Here is a 15483-nt window from a genome sequence, read left to right as displayed (position 1 = left end):
TTACTTATAAAGTAATTATCGAGAACGAGGTGAATTGATAAGATATAATAAATGATAAATAAATTTGTTACGACAAATTAAATTATATTTATGATATATCAAATCAAATTAATGTATTGTTAGTTGTCAGCAATGATTGGGCCAATATGGGCTGGAATATAATTACTTGGCCCAAGTACTTCAGGCCCAAATGAGATATTAAAGTTGTCCAAAATGAAGTTGAAATATTGGAGATCTTAAAACCTACGTGTATTCAAATCATAATACGTATTGTCTGCTTTGATCTAACACGACTCACAATTTATTCTCTTAACGATGGCCTCATCGAGTCCAAAAGGTGCATACAATGTTTGAAGTTATAAATTTGGGTTATTCACTTTATTCTCCCGTTCAAAAAGAGGATAATTCGATTAAGTTTTCAAGCTAAGTGCATCTTTCGAGCGTTCTCATTGAAATTTGCTCCACGATTATACTGAAGAAGTGTTGTCTCTGATACGATATATTTCAAAATCAAGCACAAATAAAGCACACATTTTCCACCTTGGCCCAAGACTCGCGTAATTATCATACACAATATCTCTTTTTCTGAAGCTTGAATCGGCCTTTTTTGTGTCCCGTCCTTGTTGGCCCGCCCTATGAGCGCACACTATATATAATGAGATTTTATTTTATTTTTCGATAAACACAAATAATTTAATTTTAGAGTTGCTTGGAAGTTATAATCATTAAGAAAATTGGTTGAGTAATATTCATCTCCATACTAAAACTTTGCTTATTAAATGGAAAAGAAAATTAAAGTTTGCACGTAACGTGAACATAGGAGAAAAAATAATAATAAAAAGGTAACTTTAATAAATCAAATGAGTTTTTCTTTTTTGTATATTATATTTCCAACTATACAAAAACGTTTTATTATCGACATTATTTATCTGGATATCTTTTTATTGTCTAAATAGATTACTATTATTATAAATAATATATGAAAAATCAATTCTAACAAACTTTTTCTATAATAGTAAAATTGTTATAGAGATTCCAAATTATATTTGCATTTGATACTGAACCAAAATTTTATTTGTGAGTACTCTTAAAACATTTTACTAATTATGAAAAGATTATCCTAAAATTCATTTTCTTCTTTCCCATAAAGAGTAAAGGAAAATCAAGTAAAATTCACATAGTATATACCAAGAACTTCGTTTTTTTTAAAGCTCGAACTACAAACCTCTGATTAAACATGACATCAATAGCAATGCAGTGGAAATATAATATATACCAAGAATTTCGTTGTTTCTAAAGCTCGAACTAGAAACCTCTGGTTAAACATGACATCAATAGCAACGGAGTGGAAATATAGTATATACCAAGAATTTCGTTGTTTCTAAAGCTCGAACTAGAAACCTCTGGTTAAACATGAGGTCAATAGCAAAGGAGTGAAAATATCGATCCGAAACAAAAAATAAAGAAAAAAAAATGGAAGGAAGTATAACTTTATAATACCCTATTTTATAAGCCCTTTACATAATTCTCAGAACTGAGGTTTATTTAGTTGCAAGGAATGGAGGAAAAATGAAGATTAAGAACAATTGCTGTAATAGATGTTAGAAAACACGACGTTCCTCGATCTCCCGAGCAGATTCACACATGGAAGAGACCGATAAATCCAATGGTAATCACGGTTTCATTAACGTTTTCTTTATATAATCCAGAACTTCGTCCACATCAACTGTCCACGCAACTGAAACCGGGGAATAATCTGTCCAAGGATTGCTCGTATTCCACCTAGTTACAACGATATATTAGTTCTACTACAAAGTGCAGAGCTATAGGCAAAAGAAAAGTTCAAATACTTTGTGTTGCTCAGACTCTTCAAAAATGTTAACAGACGAATCTCCGTGAGTAGTGCATTTTTGGAGGATCTGACATGGTATGGCAACAATTTTAGGAGTACTCGGAGTAACATAGAAAATACTTACTTCTTTAGCCCTTGGTCCATTAAGGTGTGTCCAACGCAGATGCCTTGTGTCTCAACCCTCACGACGCCCTTCTTGAAGGTGAAAAGTTCAGGCCAAACTAGTGCAGCAAAGCTAACAGGATCATGTAGGAAAATACCTGCAAAGAGGATGGCGTATTATTATCAGTGGTAGTGCCTAACCTATGTTACTTAGACTCTTCAAAAATGTCGTCAGGTGCATGTTGTATCCTCTAAAAGTGGTGCATTTATGGAGGATCCGACACAAGTGTGGCAACATTTTTGAAGAGTCTGAGCGCCAATTGATAAGAGATGATCACGAGATAAATGCAAGAAAGTGGTTTGAAAAGCATTGTCGGTCATCCAAAAACAATATAAGAACGCTGAAGTTACCATAGACACCGTCTGATTTCACGTGCCAATCACGGTAAAATTTGCACATATCGCACACAAATTTAGCGTATTTTCCTTTGGATTGCTTTAGTTCTTCAAGATCAGCATCTAAAAGCAGTGAAGCATACTCTTATTTAAGAGGTGAACAAAATTATACAATTAAAGGAGCAAAAAATAGAAGCATTCGACATATTTAAGCGGTGAAATTCACCTTTCAATTTGACTTGAGTAGTAATGTTGATGCCGACAACATCAATATTTGCCCCCGATGTAAACACAACATCAGCAGCCTCAGGGTCCCCATATATCTGTTTCGTCAGAAAACTAAGCAAATGAGTGAACAGTAATACAACAAAGACCACTTCTTCAGCTTTGCCTAATGAACATGAACATGCAAAAAATGTTGAGCTTGTAGACGTCGACAAAGATATGAAATGATGTATAATACACAAGAATTCGTAGTATTTCTGCTAACATAATGCAAAAAAGGACCCATATTACACTCAAATACAAGGAGAATTTGTTGTCTGCTATACATTTTTACATAGTACATGGTAAATATTAAAGAAAGACGTCTAAGCACAGAATTACAGGACCAAACAACTACAAAAAACATGCTTCCACATTATAAGACATTACAACAACAGCATGCCAAATGTAATCTCACAGATGAGGTCTAGGAAAGGAGGTGTGCACGCAGACTTTACCCAAAGGTTGTGCCCGATAGACCATTGGCTCAAAAAAGCATATCAACAGGTTTGAAAAAGGAACTGTAAAAAGCATTGTGAATATTATAGTATTTATATACCCCGTCGGGAGAGAAATCACCTACATTTGCTTCTGCGGCAGGATTAACATTTCCTAAAGCAAAGAAGGAACCACCGAGAACAACCACTCTCTTCACCTTGCTTGCAAAGGTTGAGTCCCTCTTGACAGCCTAATCAACAGATAACGATGAAATTTTGTAAACAAGGTGAAATCAGAACCTTGAAAGTTGTGGAAGTTTTGAGATATAACATACCAACGCCAAGTTTGTCAATGGTCCCAGTGCAAGTATCGACACTTCACCAGGATATTCAGAAACTTTTTCCACCAAGAATTCAGATGCAGACTTGTCGATTTTCTTTGAGTTTGGAGAAGGTAAGAATAAGTTGCCTAATCCATCTGAGCCATGAACAAAGTCTGCAACACGTGGTTCCCCTCCCTATAGCAAGAAACAAGAGTTAGGTGACAATGTGTTGTAAAGCTACAAGGGAGAAAGGAAACTAAGAATAAACTAAACAAAAACAATCGTGTAAAAGCAATTATCGTTTTTACACTTTAATCTATTCTAATATATATCAACACAGTAGAAATTTTTAAAAAAAATTAGCTTCATGTTAGGTATCTTCAAGTGATGCTGCAATCACTTGTATCTTTAGAATAGCATGTGAGATTGCAAAGAGAATAAATTGTTGCTGTCAGAAGGGATATACGGTAAAACTAAAAACAAAATTACCTTTAGAGGTTCAGGGCTACCCTCTGCCACGGGAACATCCGGATATCCTGCAGCTTCACACTATCATTTTGCAAATTAAGTTAAAGAAGTAATTGATCAAGAACTTGATCCACAAATATGTAGTAGATGGAAATTGTAAATATGATGAAAGGAGAGAAATTTACATAAATACAAATAAAATAAAAAACACACCAAAAGTAAAGCATTTCGTGTAGCATCTTTTGTGGTAACGTTGCCAAAGATTGTAGTCAAGCCTATGATCTCAACTTCTGGTGTCTGAAATGCCATTAGTATTGTCATACTGTCATCTGTTATCACCGAAAACAAAATGATTTCTAAGTTACAAGTCCAGAGTGATGTTACAGATTGTTAGTTAAGAGCGAGTACTACAAAAACAAAGTTTGCAAACTAAAATTCTACCACAGTTATTACCGAAGAATCAAGAGAACTATAGAAGCTACCTTGTGAAATTTATCAGAAACGATAATATGATTTCTTAGGTGCCTAGGTGTTAGTAATATCTCCCGATTTCTTTATGAAGTAACAAAACATTCATTGACTAAAAGAAGTCTCAAAATTAGAAAACATCATACAGAATGTTAGTTTCATACTTTCATATATTAAAAAGTACAGCTAATTTAGGATGATGAAAAGCTACTTTATCTCCAAGATTCTTTTAAAAACAAACTGAAACAATCCCAAAATTCACAAGTTCCAAAAGAATGAGAATATATTCTATCTGATTATTGTTTATCAAATGGACCCAATAAAGTAACTTGGACCCCTTTTATATATAGATTCTGCCCTTCACTTTGCACTTTGCACTTTTAACAACAAAAAAGAAGAATCTTCAAGTACACAAAAACTGAATCCCCGAAACGATACCACATTCACATAAGAGCTCCCAAAACAATACTAAAATTTCCCAAAATGTCATCTAGTTGTCTAAGAAACTCAAAAAAGAACACCCAAATTCAAGACACTGAAAAAAAGAATACTGAAATTTGCTAAAGTTCCCAACTTAAAACAAAGGGTAGAACATTTAACCAAAATTTTATCTAAGAAAATTGAAACACAATTACCATCAAATAATTTTTTTAACAAACGTCTCGATATTAAACTCATTCATGAAAAACAAACAGCACCATCACAACTTTAAAATTAGCTAAAGTTCCCAACTTTAAACAAACGGGTCATCTATTTGTCTGACATAATCAAGACCAAATTACCATCACATCAACAATTCGCCAAGAAACTATCTAAAACAACCTCTCTACCTCCAAAGTAGGGGTAAGGTCTGCGTTAACCCTACCCTCCAGTGGGGTCTATCAGACAACCTCTCCACCTCCCAAAGTAGGGTAAGGTCTGCGTTCGTCCTACCCTCTCTAGACCCCACTTGTGAGGTCTATTGGAAACAACTTCTAGCTCCCAAAGTAGGGATAAGGTTTGCGTTCACCCTACCCTCTCTAGACCGCACTTATAGGGTCTATTGGAAACAACTCTCTTACCTCCTAAAGTAGGGATACCGTACCCCACTTGTGAGGTCTATCGGAAACAATTCTCTACTTCCCAAGTTATCCTCTCCAGACCCCATCAAATAACAATTCAGCCAATCACTAAAACTCTCAACATTAAACTCATTCATAAAAAAACAAACAACACCCAAAATCAAGAAACAGAACAAAAAGCTAAAAACCTCAACTTTAAACAAAAGGGACTCTCTATTTCTCCAACAAAAATCAAAACCCCATTACCATTAACTAAACAATTAGCTCAAATTCACAGAAAAAAATTGCAGAAATTTACTAAAGTTGCCAACTTTAAACAAATTTATTCTTAGGGTAAGAAGAATTTTCTTACCAATACCAGGATCAGTATCAATAATAATCTTTTCACGTTGCTTAGCAAAAGAATTGTTGGAATCCACCAAATCACCATCACAAATCGACATTCTTGAAAAGTTATCAAGAATTCAAAAGGGAAACTTTTTTGAAGAGAAAAGAAAAAAGGGGAATCTTGGGACCTATCAAGACAATTAAAAGTGTAATAGGATAACAAAAATCAAATCATATAACAAGGGAAAAAAAAATTTAAAAATTTTGGGATTTATTAATTAGTGAAAAAAAGGATAAGAATTTGTAAGAGCCAACTCTGATTATGAGCTGAATTTTCTTTAAAAAAAAACTCAGCTCCTTTTTCTTTTTTTTTTCCTTTTCTTGTTTTTTAGAGTTGTGTCATAGGTGAATTTATATGAGTTTGGAAAGAAAAGTAGATAAGAATATGTGGGTCCTAATTTGATTCCCCGGGAAGTTTTCACTCGATATTTAATATTTATTTATTTTCGTAAGATTTTATATAAATGTTATGGATAAAATTCGATATATAATTTGAAATTTGTAGATTTTTGAAAAATTTTAAGTTAATATATAATTATAATTGAATAAAATAATATCTTAATTTGATGATTAACATTGTGTTCTCTTTGGCTTTTTTCACTCGCCATATGATATTTTGAAAATTAAAGACAATATTTATACTAACTTGATCCTCGTTGTATTCTTTTTTTCACTTGATATCTAATTTTGAAAAATTAAAAATCTTTTTATTTTCATTCATCAAATTCAATATATTATGTTGACATTATACGCCAAGATAAATTCAAAATTTGAAGTTTATAAATTACTGCAACGATCTCAAGTCAATTATATACAATGACAATTGAATAAATTGGGAATGGTACCCCTAATTTGATTCACATTATTTTTGGATTTTTCTCCCAACTTTCAAAACCTCAAAATTAAAGATAATTTTATTTTAAGGCTCAAACTTAAGACTTCATGTTGATCTCAAAATTCAATTTAATGTACAATAATAACAAAAGTTCATCATAAAATATTTATAAGTATTTAATTATTTTACATAACAATTATGAAATTCTTAAATTTTTTTACCATACCATATTCTCTTTCATTAAGTCACTTAAGAAGATAAAGACCAAACTATATGGTGTGAAATTTCATTCCTTTTTATGATTTTCTTTTCCTCACAGTGACCATTAATGTTATGACAATTATAGACTAAATTATTTTAGCTCTAGATTTAATTTAGTATACAAAATTGGATTTGATTTTGATTTTATTCGATTTTTATTTGATCAGTATATTGATGCATAAGCACAATATTGGACCCAATTAAGATCTTTGCATGTTATGTGAATTTAGGAGTTCATCGCTAGGTAATTTGATCGATAAAATCATCTAATTTCTACATAACTTAATTACGAAAAAACTGATAAAGGATGGATACGACTGAGAGAAGCGAAACAAAACTATTTCTCCATACAAATTTTGTAAATAAGTGATTATTTGATAGTAATTTACATCACATTATATTAATAAAAGACAGTCTGATGCACTAAGCTTTCACTATGAACAAGAGTTAAGATCTACTATACATAAGTCATAACCTTATCCTATATTTCTATTAAAAAAAATAATTTCCATAGCTCAAACATGTTACATCAATCAAACCCTAAAAGACAATAATTTACTTCTTTTTTTAAACTAAGAAATTGTAGGTTTATCCAACTCAAGGAATAAATATTAAAATAAATATAATTTATAGTATTTCGGTACAAACTAAAAGGATATTCTTAAATTACCTCCTTGAAACAAGAACGAGAAAGGATAGAGAGAAAAAACTTTTCGCGTTACGTCTAAATAAAATAAAGTTGAAGATAAAAAATCAAGCTTTACTTTATCTGATACGAAAAAAAGTGTACAAAGTAAAGATTTTTCATTCACAATATTAGGTTTTACTTAACAATAAGCATAATTAAAGAGAATATTTTTGGTTATTTTGCTATTAAAAAATTGTTGGACACAAATTATTGCACGTTATAGCACATGTACTTGACCTGGAAATTACATGGAAAAATACCTATAATAATCCATTCAATAATTTCACATGCACATGAATTGATGCAAGTGACTTTTCAACACCTAACAAAATTTGAATAATCAAGTGTTTGATATTCAAATAATAAGAAATTTTATCGACAACTTAGTCATATTACATGAGCGATATATATATATATATATTTAGCAAAAATCGAACAAATGGATGGGTCAATAATCTGTTAAAAAAGAAATATTTACATGTGAGAAATATCACCATAAGACATGAAAATCTAGAAAATAATACAATTTTCTCCATTTGAACACAACAAAATAATACAATTTCATTTTTTTTTCTTTTCTCAATACTAATTCTAATTTAAGAAATTTAATTGAAGGAAGTTAAAAGAAATTTAATTCTTTAGATCAAATCTTCCTGCCTTTTGTTTTAATGCACAAGCTTTCATGTCTTGGCATTAGGGGAACCCATAATATTAGCTGCATTTTTTGCTAAATGGCTTTTCATATTCCCACCAGTCTGTGTTGGGCCCTTTGCATTTGTCATCTCGGCTACGAGAGTCGATTTCTTTATCTGTCAAACGTACAACGACTGATCAGCTAATAATGACCGATGTATATCACCGTCAGATGTAAGTTCAAAACACAGTTATAAACTCATAAACTTCAAATCTTGGATCCGTCTCTGTTAATGTCACATTATCTTTCTCATTTTGAAATAAATACGTCAAGACGAAACCAATCACAAGCAATAGGACAAAGTAAGAAATTTAACTTACCGCTGCAATTCTCTCTTTGTGGATGTCACTGGTTAACTGAGAAACCAGAAAAGAAATAATCAGATAACAAGAAAAGATTGGAAAATAAAGATTGCATTACAAAGAAGTCTGATTATGTGGTATTGAACTCACTGGCTTCTTGTAGGCTCTGATCTCATCCCCACCAAAACCTGGGAGAGTCATATTCCAATTCCTTTCTGTATTAAATACACTTTAAAGGTTAGGTACTGCATATCGTTGGACCAGTCAGGAATAGAAAGTAACTTACCAAGATGCAGAAGGATGTCCTTTGCTTCCAATGTATTGGATTTCCGATGCTTGGCCAATGAACAGCCAAATGTGGTAATCTGGTCAAGCAGGAAGTAGTTATGGACCAGTACAAAAATGAGGAACGCGCTGTTAACATAGTATCATCATTTGGCGGGAGATAATACAGGTCTAAAGGGACTATGACATCAACTTAAACCACCCAACAAATATGGAAAAAAAAAATAATTTAGAACTCTACATGCAGTGTGACGAATGATCAGCCTTCCATTTCCTCCTACCCTAGGCCACCCCGACTTAAAAAGAGATCCGGGTTCTCCGCATGTTACCAGAACTACAAGTTCAATTAATGTGTGAGTCTTAATTCACAAATCCTACTAGAGCTGATGTTACCTTCCCAAAGATTGTTTTACACCCATTAGCTGCATTCACTCTGTTAAGTAACTAATACTGCCTCTCCCGTTAATTTTCTTTCCCTCAACCCATCTCCCAATTTTTAATTCCTGCCACAACATTTTGGAATAACCATAAAGTACTGGATGTTGATATCAATTATCTGTCATATGAATCCTCCAGAAAAGATTCACGCATTAATTGTATGACAGAAACTGAGAAGGAACGGCTGATTTGAAGAGAGAATCTGCAACAATTTTCCAAGCCCCCCTTTAGGTTTGTAGAATCACACATAATATAGCTACAAGAAATGAACTCCCAAATCGCTTGGCATATACATAAAATTCCATTTCAAGAGAAGCCAAATATCCAATTGAAAGAGATAAAAGACATTGATCTGCATAGCAAGAGTCTATCTCATAAATAAAACAAGAACTTGAATGACAAAGGGAGCATATCTGAAATTTTCCTTAAAAACTAAGAACATGCGCTTATCGCCTACATAACACAAAAAAGAAAATATGATGCAGAATAGTCGGATCTAAGGGAAAATCTTTTTCCTTGCTTCCTAGAATTCATTGTGTTCATCTACAAAGAAATTCATAGTTCAGTACAAACAGAGACCTAGATCAGGTGGCAATTTCAACCATTCTTGTACTTAACAGGAAGTAAGTAATAAATGATACCGCGTACCCCTGAGCTCACCATATTCTCTTTTTTGTTTTTTGGATAAATACCCCTGAGCTTACCACATTAAGCTGAATGGAATTGCACAACTAAAAAGTAATGGCATTGTCAATGAAAATGAAATAGCTAGCTTTATCCTATTAAAGCATGGCCAGAACTTCAGCCCCACTAGAGTACTTCAGAGAATAATCATACAATATACCCATCAGATTGTCAGGTGAGATTTCAGATTAAAAGGAATATTTCAGTGTGAAACAACTAGAATATGAACTTACAGATTCCACAAATTCCTCTGCTATATCAACGAGGATGTCTTCAACTTCAGCATCCAATTTCTCTGATGGATCAATCTGTCAATGGGAGATGCAGGTCAAGCAATTGAATCATAAAGGCAAAAAAATAGGCACCTGATACCAAAATCATAAAGGCAATTGATTGATAGGCATGTTGACCTAGCACTTATACTTGTGGTCTGCCCATCGGATTCAAGCTGGCACAGACACCATCATATAATTTATAACTACAAAAAAATTTCGCCAGCTTCCAACTATGATGAAGTATATCACTATTACACAACGGGATGTATGGATTCATTATCAATGGATCCTGCAAGCTTACAAGCAGCAAAATCTTTCAATAATATTTATCCTTCCGCATCTTGTTTGCATACATTTACTGGCTAGAGCTGAATCTTCCAGTCAGACCTATGCATATTCTGTTTGCTAATTGAACAGCTAGTTCATGACAGTTTGCAATCAGAATATGCTAGGTCATATTTTCCAAATAGAATATGCTAGTAACAGTTTGCAAGCAGATAAATCATAGCTAGTATTTGCTGTCAAAGCAATAGCCTGACAGTATATTACAGAGTGAACACCATTATTTAGTACGTGTGATTAATCCACACACCATTCATTGCACTCATTTGGCTTATTCAAATCAAAAGCACATCCTCATAAAGTTAAACCACAGTTTCTAGTGAAATCTTCCTGCACTATAGTCAAAAGCTACAATGGACTGCACACCAGAAAGTCCACAGCTGTAGTGCTTCCTTACACTCAGGTAAATGGTGACTACTCATTTTCCCTACCAATTTACAGATGAGCCAGCATAACTGAGATTAACTTCCTGAGTAGCAGACTAGCAGTCGTAATGCATACTGCTAAGCTTGAAGTCCTTATCATGCCAAATCATGGTAGTCCAGTTGGTTTGGCTACCTAGACTTTCACCTGGTAGTGGGGGTCCAATTCCCTGCCTTGTAATCCCCTATCAAGCTGAAACATGTTCCTAAGTTTGCTACTTGCTTCTTCAAGAATTAGAGGTAGAAAGACTTGGAAAGCTACCTATTACTGGGTTCCTTCATCTTACCAATCTCAGTTTGCAACCTAACAGGATAAAGCTTTACAAGCAACATCACTACTTAGGAGACATAATATGTACAATCTTGCCATTAGGCAGCCATCATATATCTAACTAAAATGCAAAGACTACATAAATTCTTTAATAAGACTCTCTTTCAAACTGAAAGATGCGATAAATAAAAAGCAACTGTATTTGTGCATCATATTTTTATCAGCAACATCATCAAGTTAATAGTAATAATTTCAGTTACTGAATCTAGTATAGGTGCATTCTCAGCACAATGCAAGCAAAAGTATCTCATCCTATCAACGGACATGGAGTATAATAATCTTACTTCAACCGAAGTTTCAAAAACACCTATCTGGTGGAACTTCAAGATTAGTACTCATAAGAAAACAACCAACAACTGCGCCTCATCCCAAGTCCCAATCACTGATAAGAGGATCAAACAAGCAAAATGCAAATTCGTAATTTATGGTGGAAAGTTTCCTCCTTTGACAGGTAAGAAGTAGCATGAAGGAAATTAACGTTGTGAAGTGATCCAGCTACGATATACATAGTGGAAACAGGTAAAGCCTGAACATATGTTCTCCTTTAAATTCCATCAATCTATACACGAATACTTATTAAAAGAATTGGTACATATAGAAATAATTTCAAGAAAAAGGACTCTCTAAATCAGATAGATAATGAAATATTCTCAAAACTGGGAGACGATGAGTTTAACATGTCTACACTAACCTGGGTCACAATCTCTTGGATGCTTCTCTTGCTTAGAATCCTAGTACAAGGATCTCCCATCTCTAAAGTGGTAGCAGCCTTACTAGGTAGCCCTGGCTGGACTGCAGTGGGTTGCATCAATGCATGTGATGAAGGTCTCTGGATTCCTAAACCCTGACCCCGGCCAAGTGCTTGATTAGATAATGATTGTTGAATCCTGGATGGAGGCATCTGTTGCCCCAAATGATCTTGGGACTGACTTGAGGTTGAAGGCTGTGACTGTTGGGCAGAGGATGAAGTAGTAACAGTATGCTGATGCGCTGCAAGAATATGGGACCTTTGATGCAAAGACTGAGGATTAATTTGAGGTCTCAATGATGGTGTCGGCAAAGGGGGCTTCCCCGGTGCTCCTGAAGATAACCATGGCTGAGTCTGTGTCTTTGGACTTTGAGAGGTAGTAGTATGTGATTGGGATGGCGGAAATCCGACTGACTGAACTCTCAACATGCTATGTCCTTGAAAATTCTGCATGGGTAAATGAAGAAGAACCAAATAACCTCAATATTTTACAGTTACCTGAACCTAAACAACCAAATAGTAAAAGGAAGTAAAAAGAACTGATATCTATCATAAGGAATTACTAACCTGTGTAGCAGCAGACTGACTACCGATGCTCGTCTGAGGTCTGATTGCAGAGGAGACAGGTCTCAGTTGCTGAGGAGAAATCCCTGCGGGGCGCATTGGTGAAGTTGAACCAAGTGATCCCATCATTCCCATCCCATGCATTCCTTGTATAGGCTGCCTCACCTACAGATAACAAGAATCAGTTAATATCCAATGTACAATGTAAATCAAGGACCCAGAGGTGTGAATTCACACAAAATTCGAAGTACGCAAATTCCTTACTCAAAGAACCATATTCATATTTGAACATAAACAGACCTAACCACATAAACCGGAGTGACCAAGATCCAAAACGCCTTACAGTTCATGAAATACATTCCTCTTTCCTAGTTCCTACATAAGATCGGATTCCAAATACTAAATCAAGCAACCTGAATCATTTTGTGTCTTTCATACTATAAAGTACTCCCTCAGGTCATTTTTTATCTGCCTTTTGAAGTTTTGGCATGTCCAGCACGAAAATCATTAGATGAAACCAATCACTACGAGTATCTGACCAAATATAATAAGTTGTCAATTATCCCCAACACAGTTATGTTAAGCTTTACCCGCTACTGAATGTGGTACTTTATAGAGTGTCCTGAAACAAAAGTAGATGAACAATGGAATTGAACCTTGCATGGTAAAATCACAATCCATTGCCTTGATCTAGTTGGCTACATCCATCCTTACGCCCTACACATGTTAAAAGTTTCAATTTTGATTCTCTATACCCAATAATGTGGAACTATTATTGTAATTAAATCAAATTGTTTGCATTATAGCCGTAGCATGGTACTCATAACTTTTTTCTAAAACTATTTAAGACACAACTCAACTATTCAACAAGCACCGGAATCTTTATATCCACTTTATCTACCACTACCCCAGGAGCTCCTCTAAACTTGTTTCACTGCTTTAAATTTCTCCCTTTTAATAATGAATGACCTTAAGAGGTTACCTTTAGCAGATTATTAGTTTATAAATTAGGCTGCATTTGCAAAATATTTTAGCTGTTCAGAAACCAAAACAAAATAGTAGGCAAGAATTGGCACAGATAACTGCAATTGCATACATATACAAAAAGGATGGGCGAAAAGGCAAAAAATTTAGTACCTGTGAGGTAGTTGAGGTGGGTGGCGTAGAATCAGGCAAATTGCGACCTAAACCACCAAATTGCTGTCCATAAGAAGGCGTCGTCAATGAAGAGAAAGAGCTACTAGGGTGATGAGCAGGTACTCCCATAGCCATACCACCTCTAGGGTTTTGATTTTGCATAGAAACTGAAGAAGACGAAACCGAAGAAGATGATGACGACGAGTGAGGTGGTGGTGGTGGAGGTGGAGGAGGTAACGAAAAGTGTTGAAAAGGTGAAGGCTGTTGCCATGGCCGGCCAAAGGGTTGTCTTATTTGAGCATTTTGTTGTGAAGTGGCTGCTGAAGGGTTTTGCTGCTGCACGGCAGCGGCAGTGATGGTACCGCCAGGGCTGATGGTAGTGGTGGTAGTGGTGATGGTTTTAGTACCTGAACTGGTAGTGGTAGTAGTAGTGGTTTTAGTAGCTGAGGTGGTGGTGGTGGTGGTAGGGTTTAGGTTTAGTGGTTGTGATGCTACTGATGTAGTGGTTGTTGTAGAAGGAAGTTGACTTATTGGGGCAGAGGAAGGAGGTGGCAGAGCTGGAGATGTTGCCGGAATTGGTTCAGCTGGCTGCGAAATGGGTGTCGCCGGCGCCGGCACCGGCGTTGTTGGCGGTGGTTGACTCTGCTCCATTGCAATTGATAAATATTTTCAATGATTAATTTAAAGGTGTTTAAGGTGTTTTTGAGCCAAATGATTTTATATATAGGTAATAAATATAATAATTTTGCTTTATTTATTTGTTTCCATATAAAAATAAAAAATATAGTATCTGTCGATTAGCTCTTATTTTGGATTTTTAATCAAATCAACACAAATTTCGAGTAACTTTAGCTATCGAAACTTGGACTAATACAAGTATCTGTGAGTATCTCGATTATCTTATCTATTGCTACTTTATATACTTGCTATTTTGTGTTAGCTTTAATTATTAAATAACAAATATTGAACATTTTTTCTTTATAATATGATGTGAAAAAAATATAATCAATTCACGATAAATAATGAAGGAAAAAGAAATATATTAATTGGAAGTTGTTATTTTATAATAAAAATTGAAGTAATTGCAATTTGACTACAATAATAACTTCATAACACAATTAGTCATAAACCATAATATCCAAAAAATTGAAAAAGATAATGAGAACTTTAATCATTGTTCGTTTAAAAGAATAATTTCATCACGTCTTAGTATTCATGTTGAGATTTCACTAATTCGGATTAACTTCGTGTAAGACCCATTAGAGAGAAAACACTCTCTACCAAATTGTCTTTCATATACAAATCTTGATCTCGTTATGTTTTGATGAAAGAGGGAGAGATCATATTCATTACGCCAGAATCTTGGTAGTGATAATTTTGGAACTTAATTTGCTTATATTTTACTAGTATATGCTAAAATTAGTCTTAGTTTATTTCTTAAACTATATGCTCAATCAATCGCTCCAAATAAAATGCAACGGAGGGATTACATATTCGAAAATGATAGAGATCATAGATACAACATGCTACTCACGGAACCTCAGTAATATCTAACAAGTTGAGTCTTGTGTAGGTCAGAACATCAAAGGGGAAGCTGTAGGTATTATTGCAGGTCAATCGATTGGATAACCGGGTATTCAATTAACATTACGAACTTTTCATACCGGAGGAGTATTCACGGGGGGTACTGCAGAACATGTGCGAGCCCCATCTAATGGA

The 15483-nt window shown here is 34.4% G+C and overlaps 2 protein-coding genes across 3 annotated transcripts; both read right to left on the bottom strand.

Moving 5' to 3' along the window:
• Nucleotides 1-1474: 1474 nt before the first annotated feature.
• Nucleotides 1475-6152, bottom strand: LOC101257500 (probable uridine nucleosidase 1). Of its 2 annotated transcripts, none has more exons than XM_026032931.2 (9): nucleotides 5724-6152; nucleotides 4056-4171; nucleotides 3864-3923; nucleotides 3387-3569; nucleotides 3174-3302; nucleotides 2577-2673; nucleotides 2366-2473; nucleotides 1977-2112; nucleotides 1475-1782 (listed from the first exon to the last, which is right to left on the bottom strand). In XM_026032931.2, exons 1-9 carry the CDS (start codon nucleotides 5812-5814, stop codon nucleotides 1674-1676), a joined length of 1029 nt encoding a protein of 342 aa, XP_025888716.1. In that variant the 5' UTR covers nucleotides 5815-6152; the 3' UTR covers nucleotides 1475-1673. The 2 variants fall into 2 exon arrangements, with proteins under 2 accessions (XP_025888716.1, XP_004246525.1); XM_004246477.5 differs by having other exon boundaries at nucleotides 3198-3302.
• Nucleotides 6153-7932: 1780 nt separating this feature from the next.
• LOC101257205 (transcription initiation factor TFIID subunit 12) lies at nucleotides 7933-14555 on the bottom strand. The gene is made up of 8 exons (XM_004246476.5): nucleotides 13765-14555; nucleotides 12631-12792; nucleotides 12007-12510; nucleotides 10179-10253; nucleotides 8825-8903; nucleotides 8689-8753; nucleotides 8557-8592; nucleotides 7933-8351 (listed from the first exon to the last, which is right to left on the bottom strand). Exons 1-8 carry the CDS (start codon nucleotides 14413-14415, stop codon nucleotides 8223-8225), a joined length of 1701 nt encoding a protein of 566 aa, XP_004246524.1. The 5' UTR covers nucleotides 14416-14555; the 3' UTR covers nucleotides 7933-8222.
• Between the last annotated feature and the right edge of the window lie 928 nt (nucleotides 14556-15483).

Source organism: Solanum lycopersicum, chromosome 9 (genome assembly GCF_036512215.1).
Source record: "Solanum lycopersicum chromosome 9, SLM_r2.1".
Taxonomy (NCBI): Eukaryota; Viridiplantae; Streptophyta; class Magnoliopsida; order Solanales; family Solanaceae; genus Solanum; species Solanum lycopersicum.
Note: the sequence above shows the minus strand (reverse complement) of the source record. Positions and strands in the feature narration are given on the sequence as shown.